Source organism: Rattus norvegicus, chromosome 1 (assembly GCF_021556685.1).
Source record: "Rattus norvegicus strain SHRSP/BbbUtx chromosome 1, alternate assembly SHRSP_T2T, whole genome shotgun sequence".
Lineage (NCBI taxonomy): Eukaryota > Metazoa > Chordata > Mammalia > Rodentia > Muridae > Rattus > Rattus norvegicus.
The window spans coordinates 268,963,360-268,982,704 of NC_141534.1; the positions used below are offsets into that span (position 1 = coordinate 268,963,360).

Sequence of the window (19,345 nt, forward strand, 5' to 3'; positions counted from 1 at the left end):
AAAAGATGTCTGTCCCATACCCCAGTGAAAACCTCTACTTCAAAACTCTGAACCAAGTCTTCATGGCAGACTTTTTTTAGCCTAATTGCTATATTTCTGATTCTATATTCTTGTAGACTGTGACTGGGCATGGTGACACGGGCCAGTAATCTTAGCACCCTAGATGAAGAGTTCAAAGCCAACCTGAGCTTCAGAGCAGGCTCAAGGCCAGCTCTAGCTACATAGTGAGACTCCTCCCTCACACCCCCAAATAAGTAAGCCTGTTAACTTCATTTCAGTAGAAGATCAAAATGTTTCATTTATTTTATTTTATATGTATGGATATTTTGCCAGCATGCACAGATATGTGCACCACATGCATGTCTGGTGTCATGGATCCCCAGGAACTCAGACAGTTGTGAGCCGCCACGTGGATGCCGGGAATTGAACCCTGGGGATCTTCTGAAAGAGCAGTCCATGTTCTTAATCACCGAGCCATCTCCCCAGCCCTGGAAGATTGGATTTTTACAAGTTAATTCCTTAATGTAAAGAATATGCCAGAACGTCATAACTTCCCATTTTCCAGATTTCTGCAATCTAAGACTTGTAAATAGCTGCCCAGGCTATGAGCCTGGCTACGGCCAAGCTCGTAGATTCCTCCATTCGTGATTTACTCATTTGGTAGTCATTGCGCGGTGCTGTGTGCTCACTTCTCTCAGACATTTATTGAGCTCCTGATTTCCTTGGAACTGTGGAGTCGTAAAATTTTAAACCCCATGTAAGGAAACAAAACGGGTAGAACTGTATTCCCAGAGTCACAAGGCCAGGCAAGAAGAATAGCCACATGAGTAAGTAGAAAAACTACATCTTATTCAAAACTACAATTAAAATTTAAGTCCTGGAACAGGAGAGGTTAACTACAAGCAAAACAAGGCTTGGCAGTGCCTTCATGAGTGCTTTGCTTGGAGCAGGGCTTGAGAGAAAAAGAGAAGTAGGAAGGGAAAGAAGTCAGACAGAGAAAGGAGATGGTTAGCTTCGAATGTGGGACGACTCGGCTGACTCGACTCGGCTGACTCAGCTCGGAGTGAGCATGCCCATTCCCGCTCCTCCAATGAGCTCTGCTTTACGACTCAGCTGACTCAGCTCCGAGTGAGCATGCCCATTCCCGCTCTTCCAATGAGCTCTGCTTTACGACTCAGCTGACTCAGCTCCGAGTGAGCATGCCCATTCCCGCTCCTCCAATGAACTCTGTTTTCTTTCCCTCTTGGATGCCGGTTTGCCGCTGCAGTGTGGCTCGCTGGGAAGGCCCTCCCCGACTAGGGTGCTTATTCCACCATGGAGATCACATCTTGGCTGTGAATGACCTGAAGCCCCAAAGCCTGGAGGAGGTGTCCCTGTTTCTTACCCGATGTATCCAGAAAGAGGTGAGTCTTTTTTTTTTTTTTTTTGGTTCTTTTTTTCGGAGCTGGGGACCGAACCCAGGGCCTTGCGCTTCCTAGGTAAGCGCTCTACCACTGAGCTAAATCCCCAGCCCCAAGAGGTGAGTCTTATGGTTCGGCCCTGGCCAGACCAACTCGGTGACAAGAGGGACATGATCAGGGTCTCAGGTGGAATCTCAGGCCTACTCAGAACATGATGAAGTCTGCTTTCTAGTCAAGTACTATTGAGGAATGCTCTGGGCTAAGAGAGAGGGCTCTGGGTTTCTGAATTCAAACACCCACTGTGAGGTGGCAAGAAGACCTCTTGCGGACTTAGACCCGCACATGGACTGTATCCTCCTTTAAGCAGTCTAGGTCTTGGTTTTCTGTAAAATCGGTAAAGTTGGGACCCCGGCTGCACCGGCTGTTGAAGAATCAAGTGATATAGCATGTTGTGACACGCTCGCTGTGTTTCTAGCACAGAGCGTGGGCCATGCAACATTAAGGGGCTCACCTTTGGAATGTCAGTTTTCTCATCGGAAATCTGACATTGCCGTGCCTTCTGCATGGAGTTATTACTAAAATTCAACATAATATGTGGCTCAACGCTCGATCTCCATCTTTAAAGAGCTAACCTGTATTTACGTGGTCTCACCGGCCTCTTCAGTCTCCATGGTGTTCATCCCTTTTTAGCCCACTTTGACTTCTAGTCCAGAAGGCTTTGGACAGGCACCATCTTGTCTGCACTTAGTGTCTCTCTAAAGTGAGGAGCAGAGCAAGGACTCTTCGTTCATTCATTCATGCATCCATCCATTCATCCATTCCTACAGTTTTCAAATTGCATTCCTTGGATCTCTGGGATGTGTCTGGAGGAAAGGAGAGGAAATACATTCACATGCATTTGTCTTTTAGAAAGCAGTTACATCGAGATGTGGGGCTACCCAGTTAACGTGCTTTGAAAACACAGAACCCTGACTTGATAGTTTTGCAAACTACAATGCCAAAGACCCCTCTTCGGTCTCTAGGATCTGAGGTTACGTATTATGCATATTAAGGCCACATCTTGTCTCTTCTTCATCACTCTGTGAGCCTGACAGTTGGATAAAAGCAGTTATCACTGCTATTATGTAAAAGGCTAAGACCAGTCAGGCATGTGACTAAAGTAAACGCATACCTAGTTACTAACAGGGCCAGGATTCACCCATCTGTCCATCTGTCTGTCCATCCATCCATCCAACCAACCATTTCATTATTTACTGAATATCCAACTACGCTGTCCTGGATGGTGTGTTTGTTCTAAAGCTACAAAAGTGACCTTGGCTTGTACTTAAATAGCTCATTGGTCAGTGGATCAAAACAAGTAGGAACTTCTTAGAGTACAGCGTGTGCTTAAGACATGAGCAGAAAGTGTAGAGGGAGAATAGACTGATCTTCAGAGGGAGGACAGGAGGCTTCCTCAGAGGACATGGTGTTTGGCTAGAGACTCCAATCCCTGATGCAGAGAGGAGCTTGGCTTGAGGGTCTTAGTCCTATAGTCCGGTAACTTACAGTGCACAGCATCTGCCAATCGTCCACACCGCAGCCAACCATTTAAAAAAAAAAAAAAAAAGCCACATGCACCTTCCAGAAGTTACTGAACGTGACTCTGACCCAAAGATTCAGACTTGTGTTCGGCAATCAAGAAGAGGGGTTTTGACAGGACTCACATCTAACCCTCTACCTGGGTGTGGCTACATCATCGTGACTGACAGTCTAGACTGCACCTCCCCTGGCCTTTCTGTCTTCCTCACTCTACCTGAGAACAACTCCTACTCAGGACTGACCACTATGGATACCCACCAACATGATTATCTAGAGCAATGGTCCTCCGCCTGCGGGCCACAACTCCTTGGAGAGCCAAGCGGCACTCTTACGGGGGCCACAAATCAGATATCCTGAATATTAGATATTTACATTATGATTCATAACAGCGGCAGAGTTACAGTTATGAAGTCACGATGGAAATAACTTTATGGCTGGGGTCACAACACCAGGAGGAACTGTATTAAAGGGCCACAGCACTAGGAAGCCTGAGAACCGCTCATCTAGAGGACCAGACAATCCCGACCCCTCCCCCACCCCCGACTTCCTCCGTTTGTGTGAAAGTAGATAGTCCTCTTTTAAAATTCGAACACTTGGTTCTTGGAAGAAGAAGAAGAAGAAGAAAAAAAAAAAATGTGGGAAAAGGACCTGCGGGAGCAATGGCAGGTATCTCTGATGGCTAACAGGCCCGAGCCAGGCACATCTGTTGGACTGCAATGGAGAAAGATGGAGGGCAGGCATAGGGACAGGCCGGAGACAGCAAGAAGAAAGCATGACGACCTTTTTGAGGCAGAGGAGATGGTGTGTGTTCTTCTTTCTGCTTTTGTCTGGCCCTTTCCTGCGTGCCGGGCTCTGTTGGATGCACAGGGTTCCAGGAACCCTCTGAGATCTTGGAGAACTTCTATTCCTATAAGAAAACACCGTGGCCAAAAGCAGCTTGGGGAACAAAGGGTTAATTCCTCTTACACTCCCATGCCACAGCCCAACACCAAAGGGAGTTAGCGCAGGACATGACTGGGAGGCCATGGAGGAGTGCTGCTTGCAAAGTTGCTCTTAGCGGTTAACTCAGTCTGCTTTCTTATGGCACCGGGACGTTGGCCCTGGGATGGTACCACTCACAGCGAGCTGGGCTCTTTCACATCAATTACCAATAAAATGAAAACCAGACCAATATAACAGACTTATCCGCAGGCCAATCTAGTGGGTACATTTTCCAATTGAGGTTCTCTCTTCCAAAATAACTCTACCTTGTGTTGAGCTAGCATAATACTAGCCAGCACAGTGGACCATTGCCACTCTTTAGAACCTGCCTAGAGGCTTAGGCCAGCAGACGTCAGAAAATGAAAGTCCGTGTTCCACTTGAACATACACATCATCTGCAGCTGCCTTTGGGTCATCGCAGTGCATCATGGGACTTCCTTCACAAACACATTCAAGGGGTATGAAGGATGACTGGTTGAGAGCTGGGGAGTCTACAGATAATCTTCAGTCATTTAATTATCTCCTATGATTTGTTGTAGAAAGTGAAACTCTCCATTGGCCGGATCCCAAATTCAGAGAAGCTCCATGCTTTCCCCTGTGCGTGCTCCTTAAGACACCAGTTTGCTGAGTCTGCCCAGCAGGATCTGCCAGGCCGGGAGAGGACACCAAAGAGGAGTCCTGCCATCAAAAAGAACCAGAAGGAAGCTATTGGAGAGTAGGCTGCCACAGGCCCGGGACACGAAGGTTGGAGCCCTGGGGCATGCACGGCCCTGTGATTGGAGACAAGACAGCATCCTTCTCTGAGCCACTGTGCTGACTTAACGGTGGGGTCACTGGCCCTCTTAGGCTTTTTCGTTGGGAAAGTCACATGGGACTAAGGAATAGAGTTAGAACAGGAGGGCTTATTATCTGAGACTCTGCCCCAGATGTGGCAGACACCGTATCAGTAAATCCCTGGTGTAATTAATAGCTGTGTGCTTCTGAGGTCACAGTCCACACCACTGCCTCTACGTCAGTCAGCCATATCATTTCAGGGATGCAAGAGAGTGAAAGTCTGTATCAGTCCTCCAGGACGCTTCCCATCAGGCAAGCTGAGTGGCCTCTCTGTCTCACTCAGTACACCTGCTCTCTTAAAGATACACTAACTGGGGGCTGGGGATTTAGCTCAGTGGTAGAGCGCTTACCTAGGAAGCGCAAGGCCCTGGGTTCGGTCCCCAGCTCCAAAAAAAAAAAAAAAAAAAAGCGTTAAAAAAGATACACTACACTAACTGTTTGGGAAGCTTGGCGCTGTATCCAGCCAAGATGCGCTTGCTCTAAAAATAAATGGGAAACTATGTTTGGGCACTCTTAATTGATTGGTTTATTGCCAAATCAATTCTGCAAAGCCGAAAGAATCAAAGGCCTTTTAGCAATCAGGGAAAAGGAGCAGCGATCAGCCTAACGCTAATCAGCCTGGGGACTGTGGGTGCGAAGGGGGATTTAGAAACTGCATCTTAGCAGGCTGTCCTCTCGGGGAAGAAATGGAGGCTTTGAAGGACTGTGATGCTCAGTCGTCCTGACTCAGTGTTCTGGAGCGGTTCCGGGTCAGAACCACAAATCCGATACCAGCTTTAGAAAGAAAACTCTCTGACCTTCGCCTTGTGTGTGGGTTTAGGTTAGTAAAGACCTTCGGCAAGCAGAGGAGACATTGAATGCACTTCAGTTCCTGTTACCTAGATTACTGCCAGTGTAAAACGTGTATGTCTACATAAAACAGGGAAAAGAAATACATGTGCATGTATGACTGTTTACAATCCCATAAATAAGAAGTCAAGCCACTTTGTCGAGGAAATGAATAAGCATCGAGGTGAAACTGCTCAAAACCAGCTGTGGGGATGGATTCATGGGCTCTGAAATCCAAATATCCCCTGGTCTCCACATGCCCTCAAGGGGGCAAGGAGGAATCTGAGGATCTAGGAGTTGACCATCCACCCAGCTCGCATAAACATGACTGCTGGTCCTTCCCAGCAAGCTGTCAGCCTGCCACCCTCCCCCAACCCTGGAACTTCCCTCCTGCCACAGAATGGGGGGGGGGGGCATGTTTTGTTGTGAGGACCATGCTCTGGGTGCTTCTCCTATTCAAAATGTTTGCTCTCAAAACGAAATCGCTGGGCAGACTCCAAACCCCAAATCCCAATATGGCAGCTCTTGTGTAGGAGTCTGGAATCTGCGTCCTCGTTCTGTGGCATCAATGCACTCCTGAGGGATTTGACCAAGGAACAGAGTTCCTTGATGAATCATCCCAGGGGCTCTGTGGAGAGGCCAGTGTGGAACTTGCACTCCTCGAGGAAGATCTGGTCTTCAACTGTGCTGAAGGAGGCAAAAGGTCATTGATCCACCCACCTCCAGCAGGGAGCTCCACCCACCCCCCACAGGGAGCCCCACCCACCTCCAGCAGGGAGCCCCACCCACCTCCAGCAGGGAGCTGGTCCTGAGGAAAGCTGCTCCTCTTTTCCCCTTGTTTCCTCCTCTGTGGAGCACAACACAATCACAATGGAGGAAGAAACCTTCCTGGCTGGGCTTAGGTATGTGCTGCTGGCAGCTGAGGTGGACAGGAGAAGCCACCGCTTCACTGTTCTCTGTGCTGTTCCTCAGAGTCTGCCCTCACTTCCTCTGTGCCTCCCCTTTCTTAGAGCTGGAAGCAGCTACAATGTCAGTTCTTTCTCCTAAGAACAGCAGTAACCACGGGAAAACTCCAGACGTAGGAATGGAGATGAGAGCACAGCCCAGGAACCTGCTGAAAGACAGTGATACTCAGAGCAGTCCCGGCAAAGGTTGTGTCTCGTGCTATACAGTTTCACCAGAGTGAACCACAACATTCCCATACTCTGTTACCCATGGACACAAGCAAAGTGAAAACCCCATCTGAAACCGTTTTCACTGATGTCCATATTGACCCCATTCCAGGTGGATGACCGTGGCTGGTGCTAGAGTTCAGTTGTCTCTAGGAAAAATAGCCCTCTCTTGGATCTACTTAAACAGTAAGGAGAAAATAAGGATAACTTGGAGAACTGCTTGGCTGTCTCATCTTTAACCTTTTCCTAGTTAGCCTCAACTGTTGACTTGACATAGGTTAGAGTCACATGAGAACAGAGTCTCGAGGGAATAGATTGGTTTGTGGGTACGTCCTTAGGGATCGTCTTAATTGTTCATTGGTGTGGGAGTCCCTGTCCACTGTGGGCAGCACCATTCCCTAGGCAGGTGATCCTGGACTCTGTAAGAAAAGTGTGAGCTTGTGAGTGAGCCAGCAAGCAGCAGATCCTCCATGGTTTCTGCTTTAACTTTCTGCCCAGACTTTCCCCAATGACAGACTGTGTCGTGCCAGAATAAACCATTTGCTCCCCTAAATTGCTGTTGGTTGAAGTGTTTTATCAGAAACAGAAAGGAAACTAGGAGAAGCCTGAGTTTGACATGGCTCTTTAGTCTGGCTGAGGAAGATGCCAGAGCTCAGACACATGGAAAGACTTACTGTAATATACCTCCACCCACCATGCTCCATGCTGGACCCCCAGCTCCTCAACCCATACCTTTCCCACTTCACAGCTCTCAGTGGGACGTTGGAGTACCACCTCTCCACGTCCTGTGGGGTGTCTTGGATCTCTAGAACACACCTCAAGGGTATCTGGAGGTTTCCATTTGGTTCTCCCTGCTGAGGATGCCAACCATTTGAAATGAATTCCAAAGAACATCTGGTGAGAGAGAGAATGAGTGCAGGGCCAGGTACATGCAATCACACTCAAACTGTTGACATGTCTGCATTCTTTTCTGTGTGGAGAGCAGGTTACCACCCAGTTATATGTTTGTGTGTACTATATGTGCACATGTACGGCAGGGAGTGAAGACATGGGGGAGCCATGGCGACTCTGCCACCCCCCCACCCCCCTTTTCTCTTCAGGGCTGTGCCAAGCATCGATCCTTTGGGATGATGAGGATATAAAGCAGTAGACAGGCCTCAGGGCTTTCAGACTTGGCTGGATCAAATCGGGCTTCTTTGCTGACTTTGTGGCTGAGCAACACCGGTGTTTTAATGGGAAAACTCTTTAAAAAAATGTCTGAGTTAATGAAATCTTCGTCTAATAATCATAGGACCATGGGGCCCTTCTCTGAAGCACTCTGACTAGATGGTTCTGGAAAAACTTACACTCCCAATGCTTGACCTTGGAACTGATCTGCATGATATGGTAGCCGCCAGCCACATGAGCTGTTTGGCTTTAAGTTAGTTAAAATCAAATAAATGTAAATTTCCGGTTCCAGCACGTTGGTCCTACTTGGAGTATTTGATAACTTCTGTGGGAACTGGCTACAGAGTTGACCAACATAGAGACAGACATTTTCCCTCATCATAGAAGTTTCTGTCAGACAGACTTTTCCTATCTTATGTCCCAAGAGGAGAACGATTACATCCTATTCATCACCATATTCCCAGCCCATAGATACAGTGCACTGTTTACAGAAAATGCTCAATCAAACACCCACTAAAGGAGAGAAATCACGACAACCTGTGTTAAGTGATCGTTCATAAACATTGTTCAATTTTGAGAATGTTTTCAAATAAATCTTCACATCCGTAACTCTGGCTTTTTTTAAATCTTGTTTTCTTTCTGGTATCATATAATTAATTTGAAAACCAAGCTATAGGCCTTTTCCATATAAGTTGTTTTCTCAACAATTAGCAGGTTTCTGGGGAGTCCGCAGCACACTTGGGAGCTGTTAGAAAAACACGGGAAGTCACGGGGTCTACCACTCTGCAGCGAATCGCCGAACATGATGTGTTCTTCTGAGTATCTGCTTCGCTGATGGGATGCTAGAGGGCTGTGAATGCGAAACACAGTCTAGGATAGGGGTCCCAGCCGTGTTTCTCCGGGTGAGAACAGCATGGGGGTGGTGCTGGTGCTGGTGCTGCTGCTGGTGCTGGTGCTGCTGGTGCTGGTGCTGCTGGTGCTGGTGCTGCTGCTGCTGGTGCTGCTGCTGCTGCTGCTGCTGCTGGTGCTGTTGCTGCTGCTGCTGGTGCTGCTGCTGGTGGTGACGGTGGCGATGGTGGTGGCGGTGGCGGTGGTGGAGGCGGTGGTGGAGGCGGCGGCGGAGGAGGCGGAGGAGGAGGCGGCGGTGGTGGTTAGGACAAATGTTGCAGTTCACAAACTCATGCACACCCAGACACCATCCCCTGGGGACTTCGAGGTGTTGGGAATGGGAGCCTGCAGGCCATGTTAAGATTGATAAGTCAGATAAGCCCAGGCTGTAGGGAGGGGAGGATCTGGCTTAGCTATGAGCGAGTGCCAGAAGTATAGAGGGGCTGGAAGAGAGCCTTCTACAGAGACTTAGGGGCAACTCTGTATGGCAAGCCAGCACCCCACACCCCCGGTGGTCCTTAAGAGAAGAAGACAGTCTTCACTTGTCCAGATTGTCTTATTCATGGAAGATGGGGATGCTTACCTTTTACTCAGGGTGGAACAGAAATTAAATACATTTTTGCAGGAAGGGGTGCCCAGGAAGGGAAGCTCATTGGCTAAACATTCAGGTCTTTCTGGATACCACATTAGCATGGTCCTTCATCAAGGGAATGGTCCATCATACAGAGCTGCGCCTGCGTCTGCGCCTGCGTCTGCGCCTGTAGAAGACTCTCCTCCAGCCCCTCCATACTGTAGGTTTTTATGCTACCTGACTGGTTGTCGTGGTCCTCTTAGTGAGGTGTCATGGTCACATGCTCCAGAACAGGACCCTGATCGGTAGCTAGTTTGAACTCCTGCCGTTCTCAATTACTAGATTAATTGGGATTAATTAGGGGGTTCTGAACTTGCTTCACCTTACCAGTTTTTCTGTCTGGTGGCACAGTCCCTTGCTCCATGAGGTGAAGGGAAGAATGACTCCTACCATGGTCAGCTCCAATGTCATTGTCACTTGAGAACAGTCAGAGCGTCAAGTCTAGTTCTCAGATTATGATGATAATCGTTGTTCCAAAGTTTAACATTTTTCTGACATTCTTAGATCTTCTTCGTTTAAGGGTGGGTTTAAAAAACAGATATCGGGGCTTGTTATATCTAGATAAACCCTAAGAATCTACAGTGCATGGTGTGAGAGGTTTTTGTTGTTTTTTGTTTTTGTTTTCATGAAAGGCATTTATTTTATCGGCGTTTAGTTTGGGATGTTCTGGGGTGTTGATTTGGGGCTCGGTTGCCTTGGTGATGACAGGGTACTGTGTATTTGATCATGGCCTCTTGTCTCTTACATGCTAGGTAAGAACACCAGAAATATGACTGGGGATAAAAAACTACTCCAAGAAAAATTAAAGAACAACACACCACCACACAGTGTTGTGGTCAAGGATTCTAGAAAGGAAGAGGGCCACAGTGAACAGGTGGTAATTAGGACTCACACTGCTGGGTGCCTTCAGCACACAGGGCACTGTCCATACACTGTACTGAGCCCTATGGCCATTCTATGATGTCTCGACTGATTGCCCCCGAAGCTCAGAGACGTGAAATTCTTACTTACTCAAGGATATGGCTAGGGAGAGCATAGCAGAAGTGGAATTCAAACCAGGCAGACTGGACTTGGAGAAACCTGAGTGTCCTCCTGAGTCTCCTCAGTGGAAGAGCCATGGAGAAGGAGGCCACACAGCGATGAAGTGGAGGAAGTATAGACAGGGACAGACATGCAGCACACTTCCCAAGGCTTGCCTAGAAAGGCTCAACATTTCTACATGACTCTGGTCTCAGTCACATATTCATCTTCTGACCTCTTACTCAGGAGAAGCACACACACACACAAAAAGAACAGAAACAAAAACAACAACAACAACAACAACAACAACAAAAACAATAATGTTTTACTCTGACTAGGAGAATTTTGCCAAGGCTCCCTTTGTGACAAGTTTATGTGTTTTACAGATTCCTCTTTTCAGATGGGCCTGGTTCTGTGTGACAGTCAATTAGTTGGCAACTACCACATCTTCAGTGGCAAAAAGGTTAGGCTATCCTCGGGATGGGAGGAGTAATGGGGGCCCTGACTTTGTAAAGCTTGTCCTTAAGTATGCTAAGGCAGAAACATTCACAGGTAGCCAAGAGACAAGTCTGGCTGCCCTCAATCCAAACTCAGCACTGGAAACCCAAAAGACCACTGCCGGTGGCACTGGCAAAGCTTTGTCCGCAGAGAAACTTGAAGCAAACCCAAGAGAGGGCCTCCTATCTTGGGGGATGAGCAGAGTTTACTTGACATTCCAGAATAGGCCAGATTCCCAGTGCATCCACACAAGTGTTAACTGGAGGGACAGAGACTGTTTGTAACATTCTGAAGGGACCCGGAAAAAGGCATTTCTGTGTAAGGCTTCGGATAAATGTTCATTCCTCTGTAGGCAATAGCTCTTAAATATTAAGAACTGTATCTTAAACTAAAATCGATACCATCGGCCAGGGTTTCCGGTGGGAAGGTTTTTCTCTAAAAGGTACAAATGGCTCTTAAGTTAGAGCTGGAAGGTGGCAGATGACAAGAAAGGAAGCAACCCCAGGTGACAGAGAACATCCTTGAAAGCGCGAGGACTTCCAAGAAGAAAGCCAAATGATACCTACAGTCATCTCCTGGCCTACACATACTCATATACACACCTGTACACACACTCATACACACACCTGTTCACATACTCATACACACACCTCTACATTCATATACATACCTGTACACACTCTCATACACACACCTGTACACATACTCATACACACACCTCTACATTCATATACATACCTGTACACACATCTGTACACACACCTGTACACACACTTGTATACACACACCTGTACACACACTTATACACACACCTGTACACACACTCATACACACACCTGTACACACACTCATACACACACTCATACACATACCTGTAAACACACTCATATGCACACCTGTACCTGCATATATGCACAACACATGCAGAGATACATAGACAGACAGACACATACACCCCTGCATACACACAAGACACAAGACACATAGACACACAGTCACTCACAGGTGTACCCCTACATACACAACACATACAGACACAGGGAGACAGACAGAAACACACACACACACACACACACACACACACACACACACACAAAGTCCTCAAAGTCTAGAAAGCAGGATGCACAGAGCTACATCGCAGAGACAGAAGAAAACCACAAAGCACTTCCTGAGATACTGCACCCTCCGCTCCTCCAAAGCTCAGCTAAAGCTCCTCTATGCCCAGGTGTCTCCTCAGCTGTGTTCCTCTATGGCAGCTGTTCTCAACCTTCCTAAAGCTTCCACCCTGTGTAACAGTTCTTCATGCTGTGCTGACCCGCTCCTCATAAAATTATTTTCATTGCTACGTCATAGCTGTAATTTGGTTACTGTTAGGAATTCTACTGTAAGTATCTGATAGGCAGGATATTTGCTATGTGACTCCCACCCCCACCCCAAAGGGGTCACGACCCACAGGCTAAGAACCGCTGCTCTAGGAGCTGCTGAGAGACCTGCGACTTCAACTTTGCATAGTTAAGACCCTAGGACTTTCTGGGACTCCCAGGGAAGATAACTTGCTAATCAGTTCTTATATGCTATCTTTCAGTGTCACTGTCTTACCACACAGTTAACACTGTATTTAGAAAATCTCAGAGTTCTCCCTAAGAAACCAGAAGCCCTGGCATGAGCTAAGTGGAGAAGGTGGAGGCTCTGAGGCAAGGGCGGGGGAGTTTCAGGAAGAAACTGGTCTCTGCTGCCACAGATGGTTGGCATGATGCTGTCGCCAGGATAACTGCTGCCACCCAGTTTTTTCTGTAATTAATATCTCACACTTCCAAACAGAGTGTATGAAACTGCGAGGGACTCTGCTGAGATTCCTCCCAGCTTACATAAACCCTGCTGGAACGGGCTGGGGATTTATTAGTTTGGGGAACATTTGATGAAATCTATAGTTGTTGTGCTGTATACAGAGACCTGATACTAATGTCACCACCAGTCAGAAGATGAGGGTTCCTTAGTAGAGCTCATGTTGACTGTTAGAAGTCACACATTACTTATGATCCTCAAAGAACTTTTATACTTATAACCTCTTTCCTGCGATTCCTCTCTCCCAGCTTGCCAGGTTTAAGAATAAAGGTGGGCTATAGAGATGGCTTAGCAGTTAAGAGCACTGACTGCTCTTCCAGAGATCCTGAGTTCAATTCCCAGAAACCATAGGGTCGCTCACAACCACCTGTAATAGGATGTTCTCTTCTGAAGTGTCTGAAGACAATTACAGTGTACTCACATATAAATCTTTAAATATATATATATATATATATATATATATATATATATATATATATGCATGCCATGGAGAACTCTAGAACTCTCTGTGACAGACTTGAAAGGAAAAGCAATGGGAACATCACTGCCACGCTGAGGACATTTTCAATTCAGGATTTATTTGGCAAACACCGAAATCACGAGTCCAACCCAAACGTCACGCTTCCCCATCCAGGCAGAGCTGATCTGGTTGCCCCGTCTGTGTTTCTATGCCTCTCCTCCATGTGGAATTGGTCCAGGACTCCAGGAAACACCCAAATCCAAGACACGCAAGTCCCTTTTATAGAACAATGGGGTATTTGCATAGAGCCCACACACATATGTTTTGAATCTCCTCTAGGTCACTATAATGCTAAATTCAATGCCAATGCTGTATGAATAGCTATACTGTCTTGCTAGAGAATAATGATATGGGAAAAAAATGTATGTGTTCAATGCAGACATAGTTTTTTCCCAAAATATTTTCAATCCGTAGTTGCACAGATGTGGAGTTCGTAGACATGGAGGGTAAACTATATCTGTTACCCCAAGCAAATCTGTAGAACCTTTGTGACTTGGAAAGCCATATTTTGGCCACTTTTATATTGAAGACTCTTAGCATGGCTAAGAGGAGTAATAGCTGCCTATCCAGCTAAAACTGGACACCACAACTCCACAGTGCAGCGTCATTCACACTGGCACGCACAGATTCAACAGGCGGGTCTTCTGTTGGTTTCAGTCAAGCTGCACGCCTCAGCACCTCTAGGGATAGGAGGCTGAAAGAGGTCTTCGTAAGCATCTATGGGACTAGAAAAAAAAATTCCATTTCCTTTCATCTTCTCGTGACTTTCAAGGTGAGTAATATCAGCACCATTTGATAGGAGAGAAAAACAAAGATGAGAGAGGTCAGAGGTCATTGTTTCTAGGTCACAAAAATTCCAGTCCAGGATACAAAATCAACTGCTCTCACTCACCTCTGCAACTTCATGCACTGCTTGGCGAAGTAGCCTTTGAGGGTCTCGCTGACCAGCTACTTAGTTGCTTCAACTAAGCAACTAAGAAGTTACACTGTTAAAGAAAGTTGTGAGCTACCTGATATGGCTGCTGGCAACTAACCTAAGAGTCCTCTGAGGGCAAGGAAAGCAAGCAGGGCTGAACCATGAGAGGAAACACCTTAAGGCTTAGAAAGCTTCCCACCCCCACCCCACCTGCTGCCCTTCCCCCCATCCACCAGAAGAACAGACCTGTCCCGCCCCCGCCCCCGCCCCCAAGAATGGATCTGGCTCCTGTAGCTCAGTCTTTTTTGAATAGCTACCGGTTTTTTTGTGTTGGCAGCAGTCAGTAGAGGTCACAGTTTCTTTGTTTTACTCTGATGCCAGCATAAAATCAAGGTGGTTTCCAGAGCCTTCTTTACTTCCCCCTGGAAAGTTTATCTTTTCTTCCTGTTTCTGGGTCAGTATCTAATAACTTCTAAAATTAACAGTCTACCTATTGTTATGTGTGGGAAAGAAGAAGGAGATGAATTGTGACTGAATAGGGAGGTCTGTTTCCTTAATTCAATTGACAAACGGAAGCCAGGAGAGAGAGTACCCACGAGTCACCTCTCTAGAAATGTGTTTCCCAGGGTCTTTGGGAGAAGATGGTTCCAGGGTTTTTCTTGTTTGTTTGTTTGTGTTTGTTTGTTCGTTTGTTTTTCTTTCTTTTTTTTCGGTTTTTTTTTTTTTTTTTGGAGCTGGGGACCCAGGGCCTTGCGCTTCCTAGGCAAGCGCTCTACCACTGAGCTAAATCCCCAACCCCCGTTTGTTTTTCTTTATGCTGAAATTTTATTTTAATTTCATTCACACAGCTCCAAATTCTGTTGCTATTGGATTCATTTTCTCTTGTACTTACTGATATCCTCCCCCCCACTTCTTCTCTCCAGCTTTTAATCCTTTGCCAATCTCTTTAAGCCCTTTTAATAATACGATGCAATCTGTTGTTCTAAAGTTTTAGGAGAGAGGCTTTGGGGATACTTTGTCATTAGTCATCCTTCTGCCCCTAAGCAATTCACGAATTGAAAGATTGACTTCGGGGTTGGGGATTTAGCTCAGTGGTAGAGCGCTTGCCTAGCAAGCGCAAGGCCCTGGGTTCTGTCCCCAGCTCTGAAAAAGAAAAAGAAGAAAAAAAAAAAAAGAAAGATTGACTTCTTTTTTTTTTTTTTTTTTTTTTTTTTTTTTTTTTTTTTTTGGTTCTTTTTTTCGGAGCTGGGGATCGAACCCAGGGCCTTGCGCTTCCTAGGTAAGCGCTCTACCACTGAGCTAAATCCCCAGCCCCGAAAGATTGACTTCTAATGGAGAAATTACATGATCTCTACAACATTATCTATCAAATGTTCTGACTGTAGCTTCAGGGTTGTGGAAGCAATCAAGGGTCAGTCTAAACTAGTTTTCATCACTGGCTCTAAGTTAAAAAAAAATTCTTCTTTCTAATGACCGTGTGTGTGTGTGCATTTGTGTGTGTGGATGCAGTTATTTACATGCTATGGTGGCTATGTGGCGGCCAGAAGGAAACCTTGGGAGTTGTCCTCAGCATCTGCCTTATTAGAGGCAGCAGGGTCTCCTGTTTGCTGCTGTGAGTTCCAGGCTAGCTTGTGAGTTCTGAGGCTTCCCTCGGTTCCACCTCCCGACTCACTGGAAAGCCCCGCATTACAGGTACATGTATCTCACCTGGCGTTACATAGGTTCTGGAGATGTGACCTCAGTTCTTCATGCTTGTGTGGCAAGCCATGTCCAGAGCCACTCTCTAGCCCAACCACCACTTCTTGGCAGGTTCACACCGACTTCTGCTCGTCAGGAACAACAAGTAGTCAAGATGTCACCTGATTGTAAAGCAGAAACGTACCTCCAAGGATAGGCCCTTCTTGGGGGAGCTAGGTCCTCAGGTGTATGCTGTAGTGGGGATCAAACCACGCACATTGTATTCAGCGAAGGCACAGATCTTCTTAAACAGGGAAATTCTTCACCCGGGGCTCTAGACATGAACAGCCCTACTTGGAAAGGAAGAGTTGAAAGTCAGAACTCTGAAAAGTGTGTTTCAGGGAGGGGTGGTGAGGAATCTGGAAGTACACCCCCTGCACTGGTTCCCTCCCCCCTCCCCCTGACTGCCAACTCTCTCTGCTGCCCTCCTGTCAGCCCTGTGGTATACTTCCTGCCTATGAGGTGCCAGCACAGTGTAAGTTTAGCTAACAACTGTCACCCTATATGGTCCTTTAAGGGTCTTGGTATTAAAATGTTTAGCAGCCAGAGTTTCTTGATAGAACATACATGAAACTAGCATTAAGCTATATGAGAAATTATACAGATAGTGCTTCATTTGAAAACGTCTAGAGGCTGGGAGGAATTGCCCAGAAATTTCCCATATGTCAACTGTTTTTCCCTCAGGTCTGGAAATAAAACCAAACTTAATCATTGCAACAGGATTGAATAACAGTGTGTCTGTCTGTTCAGTCCTTATGTCTTTTCTCGTCCAGACGCACATAGTTCCAGAAAAATAGAAACTTAAGTTGTCAGCTCCCAATGCAAATCTGCATACCTGCTCTAAACGAGCCACACCGAAGACGGACGGACACACGATCCTTCTGTCTACCATCAGTTCCGGCTGTCTGAAGGTTTGGGAAACAGCGATCAGCATCAAAGCTAAAACCCCTTCCTAGGGGCTGGAGAGATGGCTCGGTGGATTAGGATGCTTGCTGCTCTTGAAGAGGATCCGAGTTCGGTACCCAGTACCTGCGCTGGACTCACAACGTCCTGGGAGTCCAGCCCCAGAAGACCCAGTTCCCGCTTCTGGCTGTCAAAGGCAGCTGTATACATACGGTACGCGCACACATGTATGTGTGCGTGCGAATCAAAAGGGCCCTGAAAAGTCCCTTTAAGACTTCCGAATCAATGTCCAACCTAGACCTGAAGTTGGAAATAAATAAAAACTAAGCACTAAGCGTTCATACTTATTCAGGATAAAGTCTCCATACCTTTGGGTTTGCTGACTCCTGATACGTGAGAAAAGCCATTCAGTCCAGCGTGTTCGTAGCGCCTATCGCTTCCTGTGTGCTGGTCAGATCACCAGAGCAATTAGCAACGGATGAGAGGAGCAAGGTGTCTACTCTCCTGGGGCTTTTATCATCAATGCTGGCACAGGAATTACAATAGGTCTGTTTTCCATATTCCTGTACAAGAGTATATTCTCTGCTACATTTTTACTGAATTTTTAATTAAACGACCTTCTGAGCTAAAAAACGATTCTTCAACAACATGCGTACTGCTTAGCATTATGTGCAGGCCTTTTAACTGTCCATAAAATTTAACTGTGCAGGGCATGGCAGCTTGAGCCTATAATCCCAGCACTCAGAAGGTAGAGGTAAGTGGAATAGAGATTCCGGTCCAGCCTTGGCCACATAGCAAGTTTGAGGATAGCCTGAGCTAAATGAGACCCTATCACAAAACAAAACAAAATCTAAATGCGTTTAACAGATATCATAACCTTCTGAGAATACACTGTTGTTCCCGGGCTCTGGAGTTTCCCTGAGCTGTGGCTGCTCTCGCCAGAATAATCTTGGCTTTCATTTTTTGACAAATGCAATCTCTTGGATAACTTGTGTTTTTGTCCCGAGAAATAGCAGTCCCATATGTGTAACTCTTATAAAGGCCCCTGAATACTTTGCACTTCATAATTCCGCTTCATGTCTGCAAGGTAATTGGAATAGATTAGACATTCCCTAGCAACGGTCTTTTGGCTGTCAGTTGCTCTCGAATTTAACATTAGAATAACTAAAGTGCATTGCTTAGAAAAGGCAAGGCATCAACGGGGGAAATTTTCTAGAGAATGACATTTATGAGAAGAGTGACACAGAAGGTAATGTCACCAGTGAGTTCAACCTAACGAGATTCCAGTGACCAGCAAGCCAACATCTAGACGTACTCCAGTCCTCCTGGGTGACTCACTGTAGATGCAGGCAGGTTTTCTAAATCACCCTCTCGCTGAGCTTTAATCCTGCCCTCCAAATTTAGCTCTCCCTCTGAAACAACTTGGTGGCACTTAGATTCAGAACGCTGGGTCTCTGTGAGTAATCCTGCTTAGCCTTAAATAGAACCCAGGTGCGCCGCTGCCTTTAAGTGCTGCACCCTCGCTTGCCGCCAGCGCCAATCAGGCACTGTGCACCGGGTGCTTGCTCTTTGGTATCAGAGGGCACTAACTTCCTTCTATGTGCAAAATAATCTTAACAGAAAACTTTAAACCACGTCATCCCTCCCTAGCTGTATTCTGAATGGCTGGAACTGGAATGTTGGTTAAATTCAACATTACAATATTTCTAATTTCACAGGACAATAATTTAATCTTCTAGATCAAACAAGGCCAAGAGTGCAGGCGAGAGGCAGTGTTTGCAAATCATTTCAAGCCACATCTCCCTGGTTTTGCAATGCATATCTTGAGCCGTGGGGATAAATGAGTGCACAGTGTTTTCTGGCTTGAAATTGGGTGTTAAGAATAAAAAAAAAAAAAAAAGTGGACCTGCGCTGCTTCTTTTTCTCATTTCTTTGTTTTTAGAGTTTTAATCGACACACGAAGATACATAGCTGTACACACTGATAAGGAACCACCTAATGGTCAATCGACTGTGTATCTCGTAAAACACTTAAATCAATGTACTTACCCTCTCAAACATTTACCAGTTCTTCGTGGTTTCATTATGCTTCAAAACCCTTTCTTCTAGCTGTTTGCATGTTCAGTACATGGTACCCAAGAGCTTCCTATTCTTACCTGACTGTCGCCAGGAGCTCATTCATAAGCTTCCCTGCCCTTCCCCCTTCCTCTCCCCCTTTCTCCCTTCCCCTCTCCCCTCCCCTCCTCCCCCTCCCCTCCCCTCCCTCCTCCCTCTCCCCTCCCCCTTCTCCTCCCCCTCCCCCCTTTCCTCCTTACCCTCCCTTCCCCTTCCCCTCTCCTTTCCTCTGCCTTACCCTCCACCCTCCACCCTCTCTCCTCCTTCCCAGTGCCTGTAATCACCAGTCTACTCTGCTTTTGCACTTTTACCA

The 19,345-nt window shown here is 46.5% G+C and overlaps 1 protein-coding gene and 1 long non-coding RNA gene across 13 annotated transcripts in view; one reads left to right on the plus strand and one right to left on the minus strand.

The window, feature by feature from the left end:
- Positions 1-8,569, plus strand: part of Plekhs1 (pleckstrin homology domain containing S1) — a 38,355-nt gene extending 29,786 nt beyond the window's left edge. For 10 of the 11 annotated variants that reach the window (XM_087584291.1, XM_087584281.1, XM_087584300.1 and 7 more), the window contains 2 exon segments: positions 1,268-1,403; positions 4,499-8,569. In XM_087584291.1, the coding sequence (XP_087440417.1) occupies positions 1,268-1,403; positions 4,499-4,678 (316 nt within the window). In that variant the 3' untranslated portion in view covers positions 4,679-8,569. 11 annotated transcript variants of the gene reach the window in all.
- Positions 8,570-13,399: 4,830 nt separating this feature from the next.
- LOC147997164 (uncharacterized) lies at positions 13,400-19,113 on the minus strand. 2 transcript variants are annotated; one of them, XR_015655472.1, is made up of 6 exons: positions 18,967-19,113; positions 17,287-17,481; positions 16,851-16,920; positions 16,233-16,305; positions 15,986-16,101; positions 13,400-14,087 (listed from the first exon to the last, which is right to left on the minus strand). It is a non-coding gene; the product is annotated as an uncharacterized LOC147997164 (long non-coding RNA). The 2 variants fall into 2 exon arrangements; XR_015655471.1 differs by having other exon boundaries at positions 16,233-16,308.
- Between the last annotated feature and the right edge of the window lie 232 nt (positions 19,114-19,345).